Here is a 15,505-nt window from a genome sequence, read left to right on the forward strand (position 1 = left end):
CTGGGACGGCCCTTCTCCCCTACTTTCTCCAGGCGGTTGCGACGCTATAACGGAGGGCAGTTATATGAGCACTTTCTGCCAGCGGGTGTGCCCTTCCCCCCGCCGTCGTGCCATCTCGCCCTCCAGGGCCCCGCCCCATGGCACGACGCCGGTGGAGCCCTCGTGTGCGCGCATCTGGTCTTCATCGATGCTTTGCATGATGCCCTGCGATGCCCTCGGGGGTTGCTGGCGGGTGGGTCCTCCGCAAAAAAAAAAAGCCCAGGCGAGCCAGGGCTGCCTGCGGCTCCAGTTGGGTCGCGACCTTGGTCACCCACTCACTCCCTGGCTCGTCTGCGTGGCCCGGCGAGCGCCGGTGGTGTCGGAAAGTGGGTGATCAGGCCGGGCGCGCGCAGACAGGCACATGGACGGGAAACACAGACTGAGTACCACACAAGGAGCGCAAAGGCACCGGTAGTTCATAACGAATGGGTACCGTATTCGTTTCTGCGTATGCTCATCCTATCAGTTTGATAGCGAGCCCGCCAGGCTGGAGTCTCGCCTGATATTTATTGGTGGTTCTCCGCGTTGGTTGCTGTGGAATAAAGATTCCAGATTCGGAGCCCTGGTATTGGGCGGCTGAACTCCGCCCCAGCCAGCCTTTTTCTGTTGTTCATGCGTCGGCGTGACCAGCACATGGCTGACTGTTTCGTTCAAGACAAAACAATAAAAATAAGCTGCCCCTGTTTCCACTCGAGTCTAGGTGTGTTGCAACCCTTGATCGGGATCCGGACCTGCTTGGTCGTGGGCCATTTTGGGCTCTGGTCGTTCGACCTCGTTATGCAGCTAGCTCTCTAAACTGCAAAAGAGGCAGAAATCAAAGAGGGGGAAAGGTGAGCAAGGAAAAAGAGTGGCTGGGGCGGGCGGGCAAGAAATGTTGCCGCCGCCGTCGCTGATAGGTCCATTGTCCTCCCGGAGTGCGTGTGTGGTAATCGAGCCGTTGACGGGGTTGATTGCGACAAATGCCACTCAAAAGAACGACTAAGAAGAAAAGAAGAAAAAAAGCAAGCACATGTCGGCGCCAAAAAAGCGCGTGGTGGAAATGTGGGCTCTGCTGCCACCAACCACACACTCACTCACACCCACACCCCTCTCCGGGGGCGAACAAGATCGAAGGCCGTGTGGGGCGCGCGCCGAACCCCTGCCTGGTATCGAAGGCAAGGTGCCTGAGCAGCCAGAACCCCGGGATCGGATCTTGGGCGGTTGAACTAGCAGGAACAGGCAGGTGGGCATTCCACCCGAGTGAGCTGAAGCCCCTGGTCTCCTTCGGGCGGCCGCTCCATTTCCGGAAAATGGACATCAGATAGTCGGCCAGGGGGTGGTGGTATTTCGCCTTTGCTGCTCGTTATCCTGCGCTTTCCCCATTTTCTTTTTTACTCCGTTGGGAGCCGTCTTCTCTGTTTTCTTCCTTTGTCCTTCTTTTGATTCTCCATGTTGCTTTTTTCTTTATTGACGGCTGGGTATTAATCGTTGGGTATTCCGTATATAATACCCACATTCACGACGTAATACACCCTATAGCGCGTCGTCCCCCTCCCAGCCCCATCCCATCGTCCAACCACCCCCCCATCGCTAGGTTCTGGGTCCTCCCATCGGATCGGGCGTGTAGAGTAGCAAGCAATGACCTTTCCATAAGGCATAAGGCCGGCCCAGACCCCCCTTGCCCAAATTACACTCTTTTCGTCATCCCTTTTTTGGTTGTTTTTATCTTCCTTCCCTTGTCACCTCTTCGCCAAGCGTACCTGCGATCACTGCCGCCGATCATAGTGCCCCCGCGACCCGAGGCCGACCGACCGACCGACCGACCGATATAGAGACCTCTCCGACGGGATCATGAGGTTCCTCCTCGCCGCGGCAGCGCTGCTGCTGTCGGCCGTTGCGCCGGCGGTGGCCCAAGCCCAGACAAACGCGACGGCACCGACGATGCCGACACCTCCACTAGCCTTGCTCCCGCCCTGTGTGGTACGTTTGGATCGGATGGGTGGTTGTGGTGGCGGCGGTGCTGGTGGTAGACCGTAGCCGTGTTGGAGGAGAGGGAGAGAGATGGATGGGTTGTCAGAAGGCGGTCTTGCTAACAAGCCGTTCCAACTGATAACAGGCAACATGTCTGCAAACAGCAATAATCGCCTCCAAGTGCTCGTTCCTGGACCGGGCGTGCATATGCGCAGACGCCGAGATGCGGGGCAAGGTCTCCAACTGCGTCCAAAAGTCGTGCACCGTCAAGCAGGGCCTCCAGCTGGCCAACCTGACGGCCACGACGTGCGGGGCCGAGGTGCGCGACCGCCAGGAGCCGCTCCGCGTCACCGCAATCATCCTCGGCACGCTGTCGGGCGTCTCCGTCGCCGTCCGCGTGGCCGCGCGCCTGCTCATCGTGGGTGGCCCCCTGGGCGTCGACGACTGGCTCATCATGGGAACGTTGCTCGCGGGCATCCCCAACACCGTCATCATCGTGCACGGCGCCATTGCGAATGGGCTGGGGCTCGACGTGTGGACGCTGTCCTCCGAAACCATCACCGAATTCGGTCGGTGGTTTTTCATCATGGAAATTGTTTATTTTTTCCTTGTCTCCATGACCAAGATGTCGCTCCTCTTCTTCTACCTCCGCATCTTCCCCGCGAGGGGTATCCGCCGAATGATTTGGGGCACCGTGGCCTTCAACGCCGTCTACGGCCTTGTCTTTATCTTCGTCGGCGTCTTCCAGTGCGCACCTGTCGAATTCTTCTGGCAGAGGTGGGATGCGGAGCATACTGGCACCTGCCTCGACATCAACGCCATCCCCTGGGCTAACGGTGCCATCAGCATCGCCCTTGACTTTTGGATGCTGGCGCTGCCGCTATCGCAGCTCAGGCACCTGAAGCTCCACTGGAAGAAGAAGGTTGGCGTCGGCATGATGTTTGGCGTTGGCACCTTGTGAGTCTGCCCCTGAAAGGTATTTCTGAAGGAGAACAGGTCAGCTGACAACCGCCGAAAACAATAGTGTTACCGTGGTCAGCATCCTGCGGCTGCAGTCCTTGGTCGAGTTCGCCAGCTCGAGCAACCCGACATGGGACCACTGGGATATAACCCACTGGTCCGCCATCGAGATCAACGTCGGCATTATATGCGCTTGCCTTCCGTCGCTGCGTCTGCTGCTGGTGCGCATTTTCCCGCGCCTGGGCGGCTCCTCGGACCGATACGGGTCCAAGGCGCAGGACAACGGGCCGAGCAAGGGTTTCTCGCGGCCAAGTACGGGCGTTGCTCTGGTGAGCCGCGGCGGCGCCGTGGAGCTGGAGAGTAGCCCCGGCAAGAAGGGCCAGAAGCACGGTCGGCAAACGTCACGCTCCACCGCGCGGGAGCTTGGCGTCCACTCGACCGTCGACAGGGGTTCGCTCGACGACGATACCGCCACCGTAAAAGGAGGCATCACATACTCGCGGTCTTACGAGGTGTCGGTGTCGTACGAAGACCGGGACGAGGAAACCCTTGTTGGAATGGGTTCCGAGAGCAGGCCCAGGTCAAGAGATAAGAAGGGGAGGCAGGAGTCTGGCAGGAGGGAGCGCGAAATGCAACCTCAAGGGGAGAGGGAAGGAGGAATGCCGGTGCCGGGCGAGAGAGGAGGCGACAGTCGAGCGGGTGGCCACGGCTACCACCGCCGCTTCCACACCAACTCGTCGAGCAATTCGAGTTTCCAGTCGCCATCGGTTGAAAAAATACCAGAAAATGTTGTATAACTATATTTATATAGCATCGCGTATTGAAGGACCCGAATGTCTGATGAACATGGACTTTTGATGACACCCCGGGCTTCCGAGCCCCGCTACAGATCTCCAGGATATTCAATGTTACGACCCACAGAGCATTCCTATTGGCCCTCGTAACGTTCAATATCCTGGAGATCTGTAGGCTAGTTCCAAGGATTGGGCGTGTGCCTTTGTCGTGAAGAGGTCTAAAACATGCGTAGAGACTGGCGGATGGGTCTTGTTATTGGATACGCGGGATGCGCTTCATATAGGTATGTAGGCGTGAAGCGAGGCCGTAGGTGGTCCGGGTAGAAGTTGGCCAAGCCGTGGGAATAGCAACTTTAAAGGGTACTGTGATCGGCCCCTGGTTCGATAACGCTTTCGCCCTCAGCGTATGGGTTGAATGCAATCTACCCCTCCTAGGCCGTTCCACCTCTTTCTGGCCTACAGACTGCTACTTGGCGGGCTGCGAAGCCTCGCATTCTGGGGTGATTAGTCCAACTTGGTGTCGTCCTTCCCACTAGGCGCCGTCTTCCCGTCGCCGCCGGCGCTGCTGCTGTCCGACGCAGAGTCGGCCCTGCGGGTCAGGACATGATCGATGATGCCGAGGCCAAGTGCCTCCTGAGACGTCAGGTACTTGTCACGCTCCATCATGTCCTGGATCTCTTCGGGGCTGAACCTCTCGCGGTCCGCGGCAACGTTGAGGTGGCGGCGCACAATCTCGTTGACCTGGGACCGGATGCGGGTGATCTGGCTCGCGTAGATGAGGATGTCCGAGGCCTGGCCGCTGGTTGCGCCCAGGGGCTGGTGGACCATGATCTGGCTGTGCGACAGGGCGTAGCGCTTGCCCTTCTCGCCGCCCAGGAGCAGGATGGCGCCCATCGAGGCGGCCATGCCGACGCAGACGGTGTGGACGGGCGACGAGATGTACGACATGGTGTCGTAGATGGCCAGGCCCGACGACACCTGGCCGCCGGGGCTATTGATATACATGGTGATGGGCTTGTGCGGCGCGTCCGACTCGAGCCAGAGGAGCTGCGCCACTATGGCCGCCGAGGTGCTGTCGTCAACCCCGCCATTGAGGCAGATGATGCGCTCCTGGAGGAGCTTGGAGAATATGTCGGCTGTGGCGGCCGGGCCACGAGGTTAGCTGCCGCGAGTGCATGCGAGGGACACGAAGAGGATGGGGCGGTTACGAACAGGTTCGCCAGCCGCCAGCCTGCAGTCAAACAGTAAGCCATGACCCTGACCAGGAAGCAAACACGGTACTTACAGTCACTTCTGTGATGAACGGGACGGGTACTCCTCCATGCGGCGGCAGGCTGGAGAGCCATCTCCTTGGGCAAGCGAAACCGCCCCGCACTGTCCGTGGCCCAATTGACGACGCACACCTCCCGGCAGCGGCCCGAAATATACTTGGTAGACTCATATCGTGTATGTGGTGCGGATTAGCTGTGCGGTCTCGTGCTCGGCGCTGCAGGCCGAAGTAGCGAAGGATGTAGGACAACCTCAAGGGAGGAAGGGGAGGAAGCGCGACGGAGCTCGAGGCGGAGTTGCGACGCTGGGCTGAAGCTTGGGAGCTGAAGTGGGGCGGCAGGTGGGTGCAGCTCGATGCTGTTATCGATTAAGCCGCCCTAGTTTCCATCCCTGGCTTCCATCCACCAGAGCACTTTTTTGTCGGCTGATGTCTCGAACTGAATCTCGTTCGCGCCTACCTATACTCGGCCTTTACCAGACCCATGATCTGCAGTATCCCAATAACCTCGCAATGAGGGGGACAGCGTCTCTGCATGGCAGCCTCCAGGGCGCCGGCAAACGTTTCTTGAGCTCCCAGAGCCGGCGGGTCTGGCCCTCCAGCCATGACCTCCCGCGAAAGAGGCCGCTCGGGGAGGACAGCCAGGCCGACCAGGTCACCTGGGACCTAGCGCAGACTCAGCTTCGGCCTCGTATAGACGCCGACAGCAAAACAATCGCCACCCCAAGCGGCGATCTACCAATATCCCCGCTTATGGACGAGCGCGGTCTGAAGGCGCAGAGAAAGCGGAGGCTTCCTAAGCCCGCCGCCGACAAGTCCCAAAATGGAATATTTGAAAGGCGGCTCGAGGACAACCCATATGGTCAGTGTGCTCCTGGTCCGCACTGGTCCCTAGTGGAGTTAAGCCGCGACTGACATGCGGCCGCCACGCAAAGCCACGGCCCTGGGAACCCCCATTCGCCTGGATGCGGCAACAAACACGATTCTGCCCAGGTTTTTCTTTCAAGACTTCCACTTCGTAAACCATCCCGAAACGAACGCCCCGTGGTTTACGCCAACCTCACTATTACAGAGCAGCGATCAACCTACAAGGGACCGTTCTGCCAGCGAGCAGTCTACAATGAATTCTGACCGCATATACGAGGCCATAGTTGCGCCTGATGGAGAGGCCGACGGGGTAGAATCACCAGAAGCGCCGGCAGATGCCAGCGCCGAGGAGCTTTCAAAGGAGCCCTCCAATACCTCCCGACCCGAAACCGCGGGTGCCTATGCCATGTTCCGACGGGACCTGTTCACGGCGCTTGTCGGCGGCGAAGGGGTACCTCAGGGGCTCAAGCAGTACCGCAACAGACACGCCAAAATGGCGAATTTCGCACGCCAGGCGCGTGCCGTCTGGCGCGCCGACATGGACGAGGTCGTGCTGGACCTCACGCGAGCGCGCGTGTTGAAGAGCCTCTTGTACTTGGCCAGGTTCGACGATGACCCGGTGGATCCCAGACATTACATAGTGCGTTGCCAAGCTGAAAGTCTCGAGGCGGAGGACTGGGCCAAGCACGAGTTCCGCGGATGTGTCTTGTGGCTTGGCGGTGGCGAGGCGAACAGCGCGCCGCCGCCGAAGGAGTTTGAGATCATTCCGGTCCCAAATGTCAGGCGCAACACGGCTCTGCCCGTACACGACCTGAACGGGCTGCTCGGGGCCAAGGCAGTCGAGAGACTTCGTGCGGAGTCTGTGATCTTCAGAGAAGGGGCTTTCTTTTTGTTGTCGCGGGCGAGGACCAAACAGCTGCAGATGTGGTTGTGGAAGCTGCAGGGCTATCTTGCCGAATATCCAGAGTTCCAGTGATGTCGACAAGTTACATGTAGATATGCCACAATGTAATGCAATGCAATGCACTGCCGTATACGTCTTGGCGGGCGGTGCGTGGTCACATATCTGCCTAATCCAAAACCCCGCGTATCCTCACATTCAGCCTTGCCAATGGAGTGGTAAAACCCTTTGTGGATGTAGGTGTTGAGGGTCCAGTCAGTCTGCAGCAAACAACATGAAGGCGGCTATTATCCCGACAGGGTTTCGACCACAAAGAAGGGTCTGGAAAAAGTCAGAAGGGAGGGGGACAAAAAAACAAACGGCCGCCGGCAGCCGGGCGGGGGTTTTCAGGCTTGTTTGGCGTTCTCCCGATTTCCACAAGAATCCAGCAGTCAATGGAAGCAGCTCCCTGGTTTGCGCCCCCCAGATTTTTGGCGCCGCCGACTGTTTGCCAGCGCCTCTCAGGCACCAGGGTGGGAGCTGCCTCCCAGACCCCTGCAAACAGAGCTTCCCCGTCCCCAGCGCGGCCAATCAGAGGCCGCCATGGTTGCTATGGGGGCGGGCACCTGCGGGCGCAGAATTCTAGACTGATAGAATCCGATAGAATCGAGGGGTGCTTTTTGCAGACATTTTTCTACCCGTCATGCAGCCCGTCTGCGTCCTCTGCTCGAATTTCTCTCTTCTCTCTCCATCTCAGAATCGCCATCTTCTCTTCCGCTATTCGGGTTCCGGTTGCGAACTATCACGACTTTTCCTTGCCCTTTGATACCCCTCTCTGCGACCATTTCAGGTAGGATTCCCACTTACACGCCCTGCCTGCTTGCCCTGCCCTGCCCCGCCCCCTCCTCGCTCTTTCCTGCACCATTCTCGGCCAACGGGCAAGGGTGTCAGCCTTGCGCGCCCGCCCTCCGAGTTTGGAGGGGAATCTTCCATTGGATTCCACGTCCAAGCGCAGCCCTTCCTCCAGACTGCTCGCTCAATCGCAATCACCCCGCCATAAATCTTTGCCCTCCTCCCGTCACCTCTCGAGAGTTGCCCTCCGTCTTCAAACTTCACGCGCTGCCTGCCTTCCCATCTCCCACCTCACTGGCGCCTCAGCCTCCCCACCGTCTAGGCAAATCTACATTGCAACCTCACCAGACCACTTTCGCAGTCAGGACCTCGCATCTAACATCGCCCCAAGATTCTAGACGACAGCACCACATCCGCCAAGATGGCTGAGACTTTCGAGTTCCAGGCTGAGATCTCTCAGCTGCTCTCTCTCATCATCAACACCGTCTACTCCAACAAGGAGATCTTCCTGCGAGAGCTCGTCTCCAACTGCTCAGATGCTCTCGACAAGATTCGCTACGAGGCCCTGTCGGACCCCAGCAAGCTGGACTCCGGCAAGGACCTGCGTATCGACATCATCCCCGACAAGGAGAACAAGACCCTGACCATTAGGGACACGGGTATTGGCATGACCAAGGCTGTGAGTACCCATTGCCGCGGACGCGCACCACCACGCCGGCCATTACTCGTTGCTAACATGACCTTTCTCTCCAGGACCTTGTCAACAACCTCGGTACCATCGCCCGCTCGGGTACCAAGCAGTTCATGGAGGCGCTGACTGCTGGCGCCGATATCTCCATGATTGGCCAGTTCGGTGTCGGTTTCTACTCTGCGTACCTGGTCGCCGACAAGGTGACTGTCATCTCCAAGCACAACGATGACGAGCAGTACATCTGGGAGTCGAGCGCCGGTGGCACCTTCAACATCACCGCCGACACCGAGGGCGAGCCCCTTGGCCGCGGCACCAAGATGATCCTGCACCTCAAGGATGAGCAGACCGACTATCTTAACGAGAGCAAGATCAAGGAGGTCATCAAGAAGCACTCCGAGTTCATCTCGTACCCTATCTACCTCCACGTCCTGAAGGAGATCGAGAAGGAGGTTCCCGATGAGGAGGCCGAGACCAAGGAGGAGGAGGAGGAGGGCGACGACAAGAAGCCCAAGATCGAGGAGGTCGACGACGAGGAGGAGGAGAAGAAGCCCAAGACCAAGAAGATCAAGGAGAGCAAGATTGAGGAGGAGGAGCTCAACAAGCAGAAGCCCATCTGGACGCGCAACCCTCAGGATATCACACAGGAGGAGTACGCTGCCTTCTACAAGTCGCTGTCCAACGACTGGGAGGACCACCTTGGTGTCAAGCACTTCTCGGTTGAGGGTCAGCTCGAGTTCCGCGCCATCCTCTTCGTCCCCAAGCGCGCCCCCTTCGACCTGTTCGAGACCAAGAAGACCAAGAACAACATCAAGCTCTACGTCCGCCGTGTCTTCATCACAGATGATGCCACCGACCTCATTCCCGAGTGGCTTAGCTTCGTCAAGGGTGTTGTCGACTCCGAGGATCTGCCCCTCAACCTGTCGCGCGAGACGCTGCAGCAGAACAAGATCATGAAGGTCATCAAGAAGAACATTGTCAAGAAGTCTCTCGAGCTGTTCAACGAGATTGCCGAGGACAAGGAGCAGTTCGACAAGTTCTACAGCGCCTTCTCCAAGAACCTCAAGCTTGGTATCCACGAGGACTCGCAGAACCGCGGCACTCTGGCCAAGCTCCTCCGTTTCAACTCGACCAAGTCTGGCGACGAGATGACCTCGCTGTCCGACTACGTCACTCGCATGCCCGAGGTCCAGAAGAACATCTACTACATCACTGGCGAGTCCCTCAAGGCCGTCCAGAAGTCTCCCTTCCTTGACTCGCTCAAGGAGAAGAACTTCGAGGTCCTCTTCCTCGTCGACCCCATTGACGAGTACGCCATGACTCAGCTCAAGGAGTTCGAGGGCAAGAAGCTGGTTGATATCACCAAGGACTTCGAGCTCGAGGAGACTGAGGAGGAGAAGGCCATCCGCGAGAAGGAGGAGAAGGAGTACGAGGACCTGACGAAGGCCCTCAAGAACGTTCTCGGCGACAAGGTCGAGAAGGTTGTCGTCTCGCACAAGCTGGTCGGCGCCCCTTGCGCCATCCGCACTGGCCAGTTCGGTTGGTCCGCCAACATGGAGCGTATCATGAAGGCCCAGGCCCTGCGCGACACCTCCATGTCGAGCTACATGTCGTCCAAGAAGACTTTCGAGATCTCGCCCAAGAGCAGCATCGTCAAGGAGCTCAAGAAGAAGGTCGAGGCCGACGGCGAGAACGACAAGACTGTCAAGTCGATCGTCCAACTGTTGTTCGAGACTTCCCTGCTGGTCTCGGGCTTCACCATCGAGGAGCCCGCCGGCTTCGCCGACCGCATCCACAAGCTCGTCTCTCTGGGCCTGAACATCGACGAGGAGCCCGAGGCTTCTGCCGACGCCCCGGCCGCCGACGCCGACGTGCCTGCCGCCGAGACCGGCGACAGCGCCATGGAGGAGGTCGACTAAGCGACGCGACTGACTGGCGGCGAAACGGCGCGACGACTGGGTTTCTGAGCAAAAGTCTTGGTGTTAATCTGGAGTTTCGGGAATTGGGTGTTTCGGGTCTGGCAATGATGAGTCCCCCCCATGCAAAGTAGTACTGCATGTTGTTTTTAGTGAGCTTTTAAGCATGGTTCATGGTTCTTTTCCGTCTCCCTGCCGTTGAGTAGGGCCTTGGCTCCCTTACCTTTTCGTCACTGCCATGCACATCTCCAACCTTGATTTTCGCGCGCTGCATGGCATGACAGGCTTTGTAAATTAGCATCAGGGAGAGAGTATTTGATGCGCTGGTAGATGGTTCTTTGCAGGTAGACAGACAATGGAATGGGAATGCTTAGAACAGTGTTGTCGCCATCTGACCAAAAGTGACATGGACGGTTGCGAGCATTCCAATAGTAATACAAAAGCTCGCTTGTTTTATTGATTGATTTTCCAAGGTTTTTTTTTTTGTGAAAGTACAAAACCGAAGTGAAGAGAAAAAGAAAGAGAGAAAGGAAAGCTGGCTCGACCGCTAAACCCATCGAAAAGGAAACACGAAACGAAAGGACATCCTCCAGCTTCTGGAGAAAAGAACGTAGGATATAATAAAAGTGATGAAGAATAAAGATGAAAAGGAGAAAAGAAATACAATGGGGGAAAGGAGAATGGTGAAGTAGAAGCGAGTGTGGTGCTTTTTTTTTTTCCTCCTCTCCTTGATCGGAGGGATATCATCTGCAACGAGCGAGTCGTCTCGAGGCCGTAAAGATGTGGGGCCGAGGCCGGGCGAGTGAGCGCTGACTGACGGTCGAGAGAGGGGGAGGAAGCAGGGTAAAAGATAACCAAGAAAAAAGTAGTGACGAAGGGGCCAGGGGCCGCCGCCTTGTGTGCCTAGCCATGTGCGTGCGAGGGATTGCGACAAGGAAGGCGACAGGGGAGGAGAAGAATGGGATAGAGCGAATGGAAGGAGATATCCAACAAGAAGACCAACCGATTCCCATGGTTTACATGGCACCCAAATAGCCACCTACCCTCCAGACCCTTCGTGTATCCCTTCAAGCCGATGGATGTATCCATTTCCCGCTTCATAGTTGTCGTGTTACCAAAATGTATACATGGATAGATGATGTTCAACCTTTTGATCCAAGAAAAGATGAAAGGAAAAGAAGAAAAAAAGACATCTTGGCCTCTGTTTGCCCTTTTCGTTACCCCATTTTCCCTACGCTTTAGCCCAGTAACTACCGTATTGGCCACGTCGTCACCTTCCCGCTCTAGCGCCCAGAGGGGAAACTGTATCTGGCGCTTGGATGTTTTTATCGTGCGCACGCGCGTGCGCAAGTCCCATAACAAGAGGGTTGGTGTGTTATAGGGAGACGTCACCCCCTTCATCCTCGTCGCGGAACCGGATGCCGCCCTTGACCTGAATGGCGTCGCGAACCCACTCGGACGCGGCCACCTTTTCGACGGTCCAGCGACTGCGCGCGCGCTTGAGCAGGCCTTCGGTGATGTTCATGGCACCGAGGAGGTCCTTTGACCGGAACATGGCCTCGTCGCCATCGTGGTCGCCATCCTCGCCCGCGAAGGCGACCCAGCGCCACTCGACGCGGGCGATCCGGTGGCTTGTGCGTGATCGCATCCGGTGCGCACTGTCTGCCCCGTTTACGGTGCCGGGGAGCGGATCGAAGGGCAGCCGGGACTCGAGGAGCGCGTACAGCAGCACGCCTAGTGACCAGGCGTCGATGGCGCGCCCGTCATAGGGCTGTCCCATGATGACCTCGGGCGCCGCATAGTCGTCGGACCCACACCGCGTCTCGAGCTTCTCGTCGTCGGCCACACGCCGTGACAGACCCAGGTCGGTCAGCGTCGAGACCGGGTATGGGTACGTGGTCCAATCGATTGAAGGGTCTGCCAGTTCACTGGGAGTGAGGTTGACCAGGACATCTACAACCAAGTTCGAGGGTGTTAGTGAGGCTGCGCGTCAAGTATAGGAGCAGATTATATACTGACTCTCTAGCTTTATGTCCCGATGAACGATGCGCCGCTCATGCAGGTACCGGACAGCACCGACGAGCTCCGAGAATATACGGCGCATCAGGGACGGGCTCAGCAGCTTCCGATGAGCGGTCGCGACATCGAACAGGTCGCCACCTGGACAATAGCTCAGTATGAGTATAGCTCGCGTGGGCTCGATGTTCCAGGCACGCAGGTGAACGAGCGACGGGTGGCGGATGGACTGCATGATTTCGAGCTCGCGCTTGAGGCTCATCTCCACCCTGTCCTCCGAGGCCCCGCCCTTGGGACCGTGTTCGCACACCTTGACCGCAACCAGCGTCCTGCGGTCGTACCTCTGGTGGGGAGGGGGGCGCAGCGACTGCAGCTGGTCCGAGTCGCCAGCTCCGCTCTCATCATCCTCTTCAATCTCGGGCGGGGCGCTTGTTGCCAACATGACGCGGCTGAAAGTACCCTGGCCGAGCATCTTCACAGCACGCCACCTGCGCATCTTGCCGTCGCGGCGGTTGCGCGCCTCAAAGTACTCGTAGCGGTGGCTGGCCTGCGGGGTCGACGAGGACTGGCCGCCCGTGGCCGAGGTGGTGGATGACGATGATGATGACTCGCCCGCGCTAAGGGACGACTCGCTCGGGGGCGGCGTGGGCGGCTTCTCGACCGGTGTGAGTCCTCGGGCGGCCGAGAGGTGGGGCTCGCGGCGCAGATGCAGGGCGTCCTCGGCCGGCGGCTTGGCGCTGCCGCGCGACCCCGTTACCGTGAGCATCCGTTTGGGGAGCAGCATGGGATCCGGCGTGTAGTCGCTCACACTCCTATTGCGAGTGTGCACCTGATGTGTCCCTGCTGTGGCCGGTGCCTTGGTCTCAGAACGTGCGCCGCCGCCGGGCGCGCCCCCAGACCCTGCCGACCCATCAACCTCCACGGCGAGGCCGGCATAGGCCTTCCTCTTGGTGTTGTTAGCCAGGGCTGCGGCTATCGACTCGCCGTTGCTGGATATCAGTACAGAGTCTGCGCCTGGCGTTGGGACAGCGGTTTCCCGAGAGGGCGGCCTCCCAAACCTCCTCCAAGGTCCCGGCGAGTCGCCAACAAGCAACGGAGACGGTAGCGGGGTCAAATCTCCCATAGCAGCTATTATCGGGCTTGGGTAGGTCGAGCTTGCGGCCGAGGCGGTGCCGAAGCCCGGGCCGAGACTCGTCTTGAAGCTTGGCGTGCGCGACGGTGGCTGCAGCGACGAGGTCGAGGTTTTGTGCTGGAGGCCAAAGGTCGAGGTTCTGACTGGGGTCGTGGGCGAGAGGCTCGAGGTCGTGTTTCCGGCGCTATCCCGACGGCTCCGGGCCGTGGCTGCGGCCGAAGGGTCGATGTGGGGGCGGGTGGCGGAGCCGCTTCGGCGTTCGCCCGACAGCGGGCTCCGCTGATAGGACGGAGACTCGTCGCCCGTCGACGGCGAGAGGGCGTTTCGCGGCGGGCTCGGTGAGTCGGAGGGCGAAGGAGCGATGGTCCTGGAGCGGAACTCGAGGCCGCTAGTGGCACTGGTGGCGCTGGTGCCGAAGGTTTCGCCACGCCCCAGAGGCGATAGCGAGCTCAGGGGAGGAGAGGTCGAGTTGAAGTGGTCGAGGACTCGGCGGGTGGTATCTAGGGTCGGGAAAGCGGCGAGATTGATGTTTGCATTGGTCGCCGTAGCATGTTGGTTACTCAGCAGGGCGTCCTGCTGTGAGGCATGATGAAGCACGGATTGATGGGCGTGGGGGCGTGGCTGGCCATCGGGCCTGGGTACAAGGGTCGACGACGGCTCTGGTATGCTCGCTGTAGGGACGGACATCGGGGTCCCGTCCATCATGGTTATCCGTTAACGCTGCTGGATGTGCGGGGCCCGCGGGCGAGGACCTGAATCGTGGACGGATAGCTGCCCGTGTAAGTCTAGGTAGGAAGCCAAGGAGGTCTGCGCGCGGTTGGCGGCTAGAAACAGCAAGACATACGAGGCGAGTACAGCACGGCGCAACCCAAGGAGAAACCTGCCTGGGGCAAGGCGCAGGTGAGGGATAGATAGACACAGGAGGCTGTTGTATCGCAGCGAGTGAGTGGATGGACAGGGGTGGATGTGGGTGTATGTGTGTGAGGGCAGCCCCGTGGGTTTTTCTTTCAACAGGACGACGGAGGCATGACGAGGGATTGACAAATGGGCAGGGCGGACGGACACGGGCAGAGATCGGTATGTGGGCAAGTGGGATGGGGGAACAGATCGAGTTTGCGACAAGGGAGCCTTCGTCTGGTCTATTCTGCTTGCAGCTTCCTTGGCCCGCTCGCCTAGACCTTGCGCGGTGTAGGTATTTGTCTTGGGCCCCGTCTTGCGATGAGACTGCCCGCCAGCACGTCTCGCCTGCCTCCTCACTCGATGCGATGCAGGTACCGTATACCTAGCCCTGGGCCGGGCAGGTGCCACAGCGGTGTCGGCCATGTCTCGTCTGGAGAGGGCCTGCGTTGTGGCTCGTGGTGCAACCAACCATGCCTGCCTGTGGCCAAGTAGGGCGTCGTCGGGTGTGGGAGGAAGGGAGGATGCAGATAGACAAGAGAGGGACGGGCAGGGAGGGGCAATGCGCAGGTGCTGATTAGACTAGAGGGGAAATGCAGAAATGCACTCACGTCGCGGACGCAGCAGCACTGGCAGACAAGCAGTCAGTCAGCCGCTGAGACAATCACAGATACTGTCTCTCGGGGGTCCAATGGCCGGGGAAGGTGAGGGCAGAGGCGTGTTTGATCGTACACGGGGAGGGATTCGGGCTCGTCTTTCAATGCTCGAGACGGCACCCACCCACTTGTCAACTACACAGGGCAACAACGGACGGCCAGGCTGCCTATGCTGCCTCGCGCCTTGCAGGTGCAAAGGGCGCAGCGACTGGGGGCTGTGTGGCTTCCTGTTGGCTGGCCTCGATCGATTGCTCCAGCGGCGGCTCCAGGCGGGTTTGTAGGTTTTAGCGAGGTCTGGTGGTGTCAACGGGCGCTCAATCGTGCCTGCCTTCTCCCAGATCACGATCGGAGGAAAAAATTGAAAGGGGCAAAAAGAGAAGATTTTTGCCTGTCTGCGCCGAAGTAATACCCTCCCGCCAACCCGGCATTCAAAAGCGCGCCCGACGACAAGTCATGGCATGCAGGCCGGCGCGGTTAATCAAAACAGAGCCTATAATTAATCTCCTCCTTCGCCCATTCCATAATCGAACCCGTCCAGGCACGGTCACCTGAGCCCGACACAAGGGAAAAAAGGGCGGGCGCTCGCAGGGC

The 15,505-nt window shown here is 58.9% G+C and overlaps 4 protein-coding genes across 4 annotated transcripts; 2 read left to right on the plus strand and 2 right to left on the minus strand.

The window, feature by feature from the left end:
- Nucleotides 1-1,217: 1,217 nt before the first annotated feature.
- On the minus strand, nucleotides 1,218-7,096 carry GGTG_10858 (ATP-dependent Clp protease). The gene is made up of 3 exons (XM_009228736.1): nucleotides 5,029-7,096; nucleotides 4,956-4,974; nucleotides 1,218-4,879 (listed from the first exon to the last, which is right to left on the minus strand). The coding sequence occupies exons 1-3, from the start codon at nucleotides 5,182-5,184 to the stop codon at nucleotides 4,248-4,250; spliced, it is 807 nt and encodes a 268-aa protein (XP_009227000.1). The 5' UTR covers nucleotides 5,185-7,096; the 3' UTR covers nucleotides 1,218-4,247.
- Nucleotides 5,422-6,976, plus strand: GGTG_10859 (hypothetical protein). The gene is made up of 2 exons (XM_009228737.1): nucleotides 5,422-5,872; nucleotides 5,946-6,976. Exons 1-2 carry the CDS (start codon nucleotides 5,440-5,442, stop codon nucleotides 6,851-6,853), a joined length of 1,341 nt encoding a protein of 446 aa, XP_009227001.1. The 5' UTR covers nucleotides 5,422-5,439; the 3' UTR covers nucleotides 6,854-6,976.
- Nucleotides 7,097-7,487: 391 nt separating the features above from the next.
- Nucleotides 7,488-10,697, plus strand: GGTG_10860 (heat shock protein 90). Its single transcript, XM_009228738.1, has 3 exons — nucleotides 7,488-7,607; nucleotides 8,001-8,288; nucleotides 8,363-10,697. The coding sequence occupies exons 2-3, from the start codon at nucleotides 8,031-8,033 to the stop codon at nucleotides 10,214-10,216; spliced, it is 2,112 nt and encodes a 703-aa protein (XP_009227002.1). The 5' UTR covers nucleotides 7,488-7,607; nucleotides 8,001-8,030; the 3' UTR covers nucleotides 10,217-10,697.
- GGTG_10861 (CAMK protein kinase) lies at nucleotides 10,607-15,434 on the minus strand. The gene is made up of 3 exons (XM_009228739.1): nucleotides 14,870-15,434; nucleotides 12,233-14,113; nucleotides 10,607-12,166 (listed from the first exon to the last, which is right to left on the minus strand). Exons 2-3 carry the CDS (start codon nucleotides 14,064-14,066, stop codon nucleotides 11,589-11,591), a joined length of 2,412 nt encoding a protein of 803 aa, XP_009227003.1. The 5' UTR covers nucleotides 14,067-14,113; nucleotides 14,870-15,434; the 3' UTR covers nucleotides 10,607-11,588.
- Between the last annotated feature and the right edge of the window lie 71 nt (nucleotides 15,435-15,505).

The sequence above is a fragment of the Gaeumannomyces tritici genome (genome assembly GCF_000145635.1).
Source record: "Gaeumannomyces tritici R3-111a-1 unplaced genomic scaffold supercont2.6, whole genome shotgun sequence".
NCBI lineage: Eukaryota > Fungi > Ascomycota > Sordariomycetes > Magnaporthales > Magnaporthaceae > Gaeumannomyces > Gaeumannomyces tritici.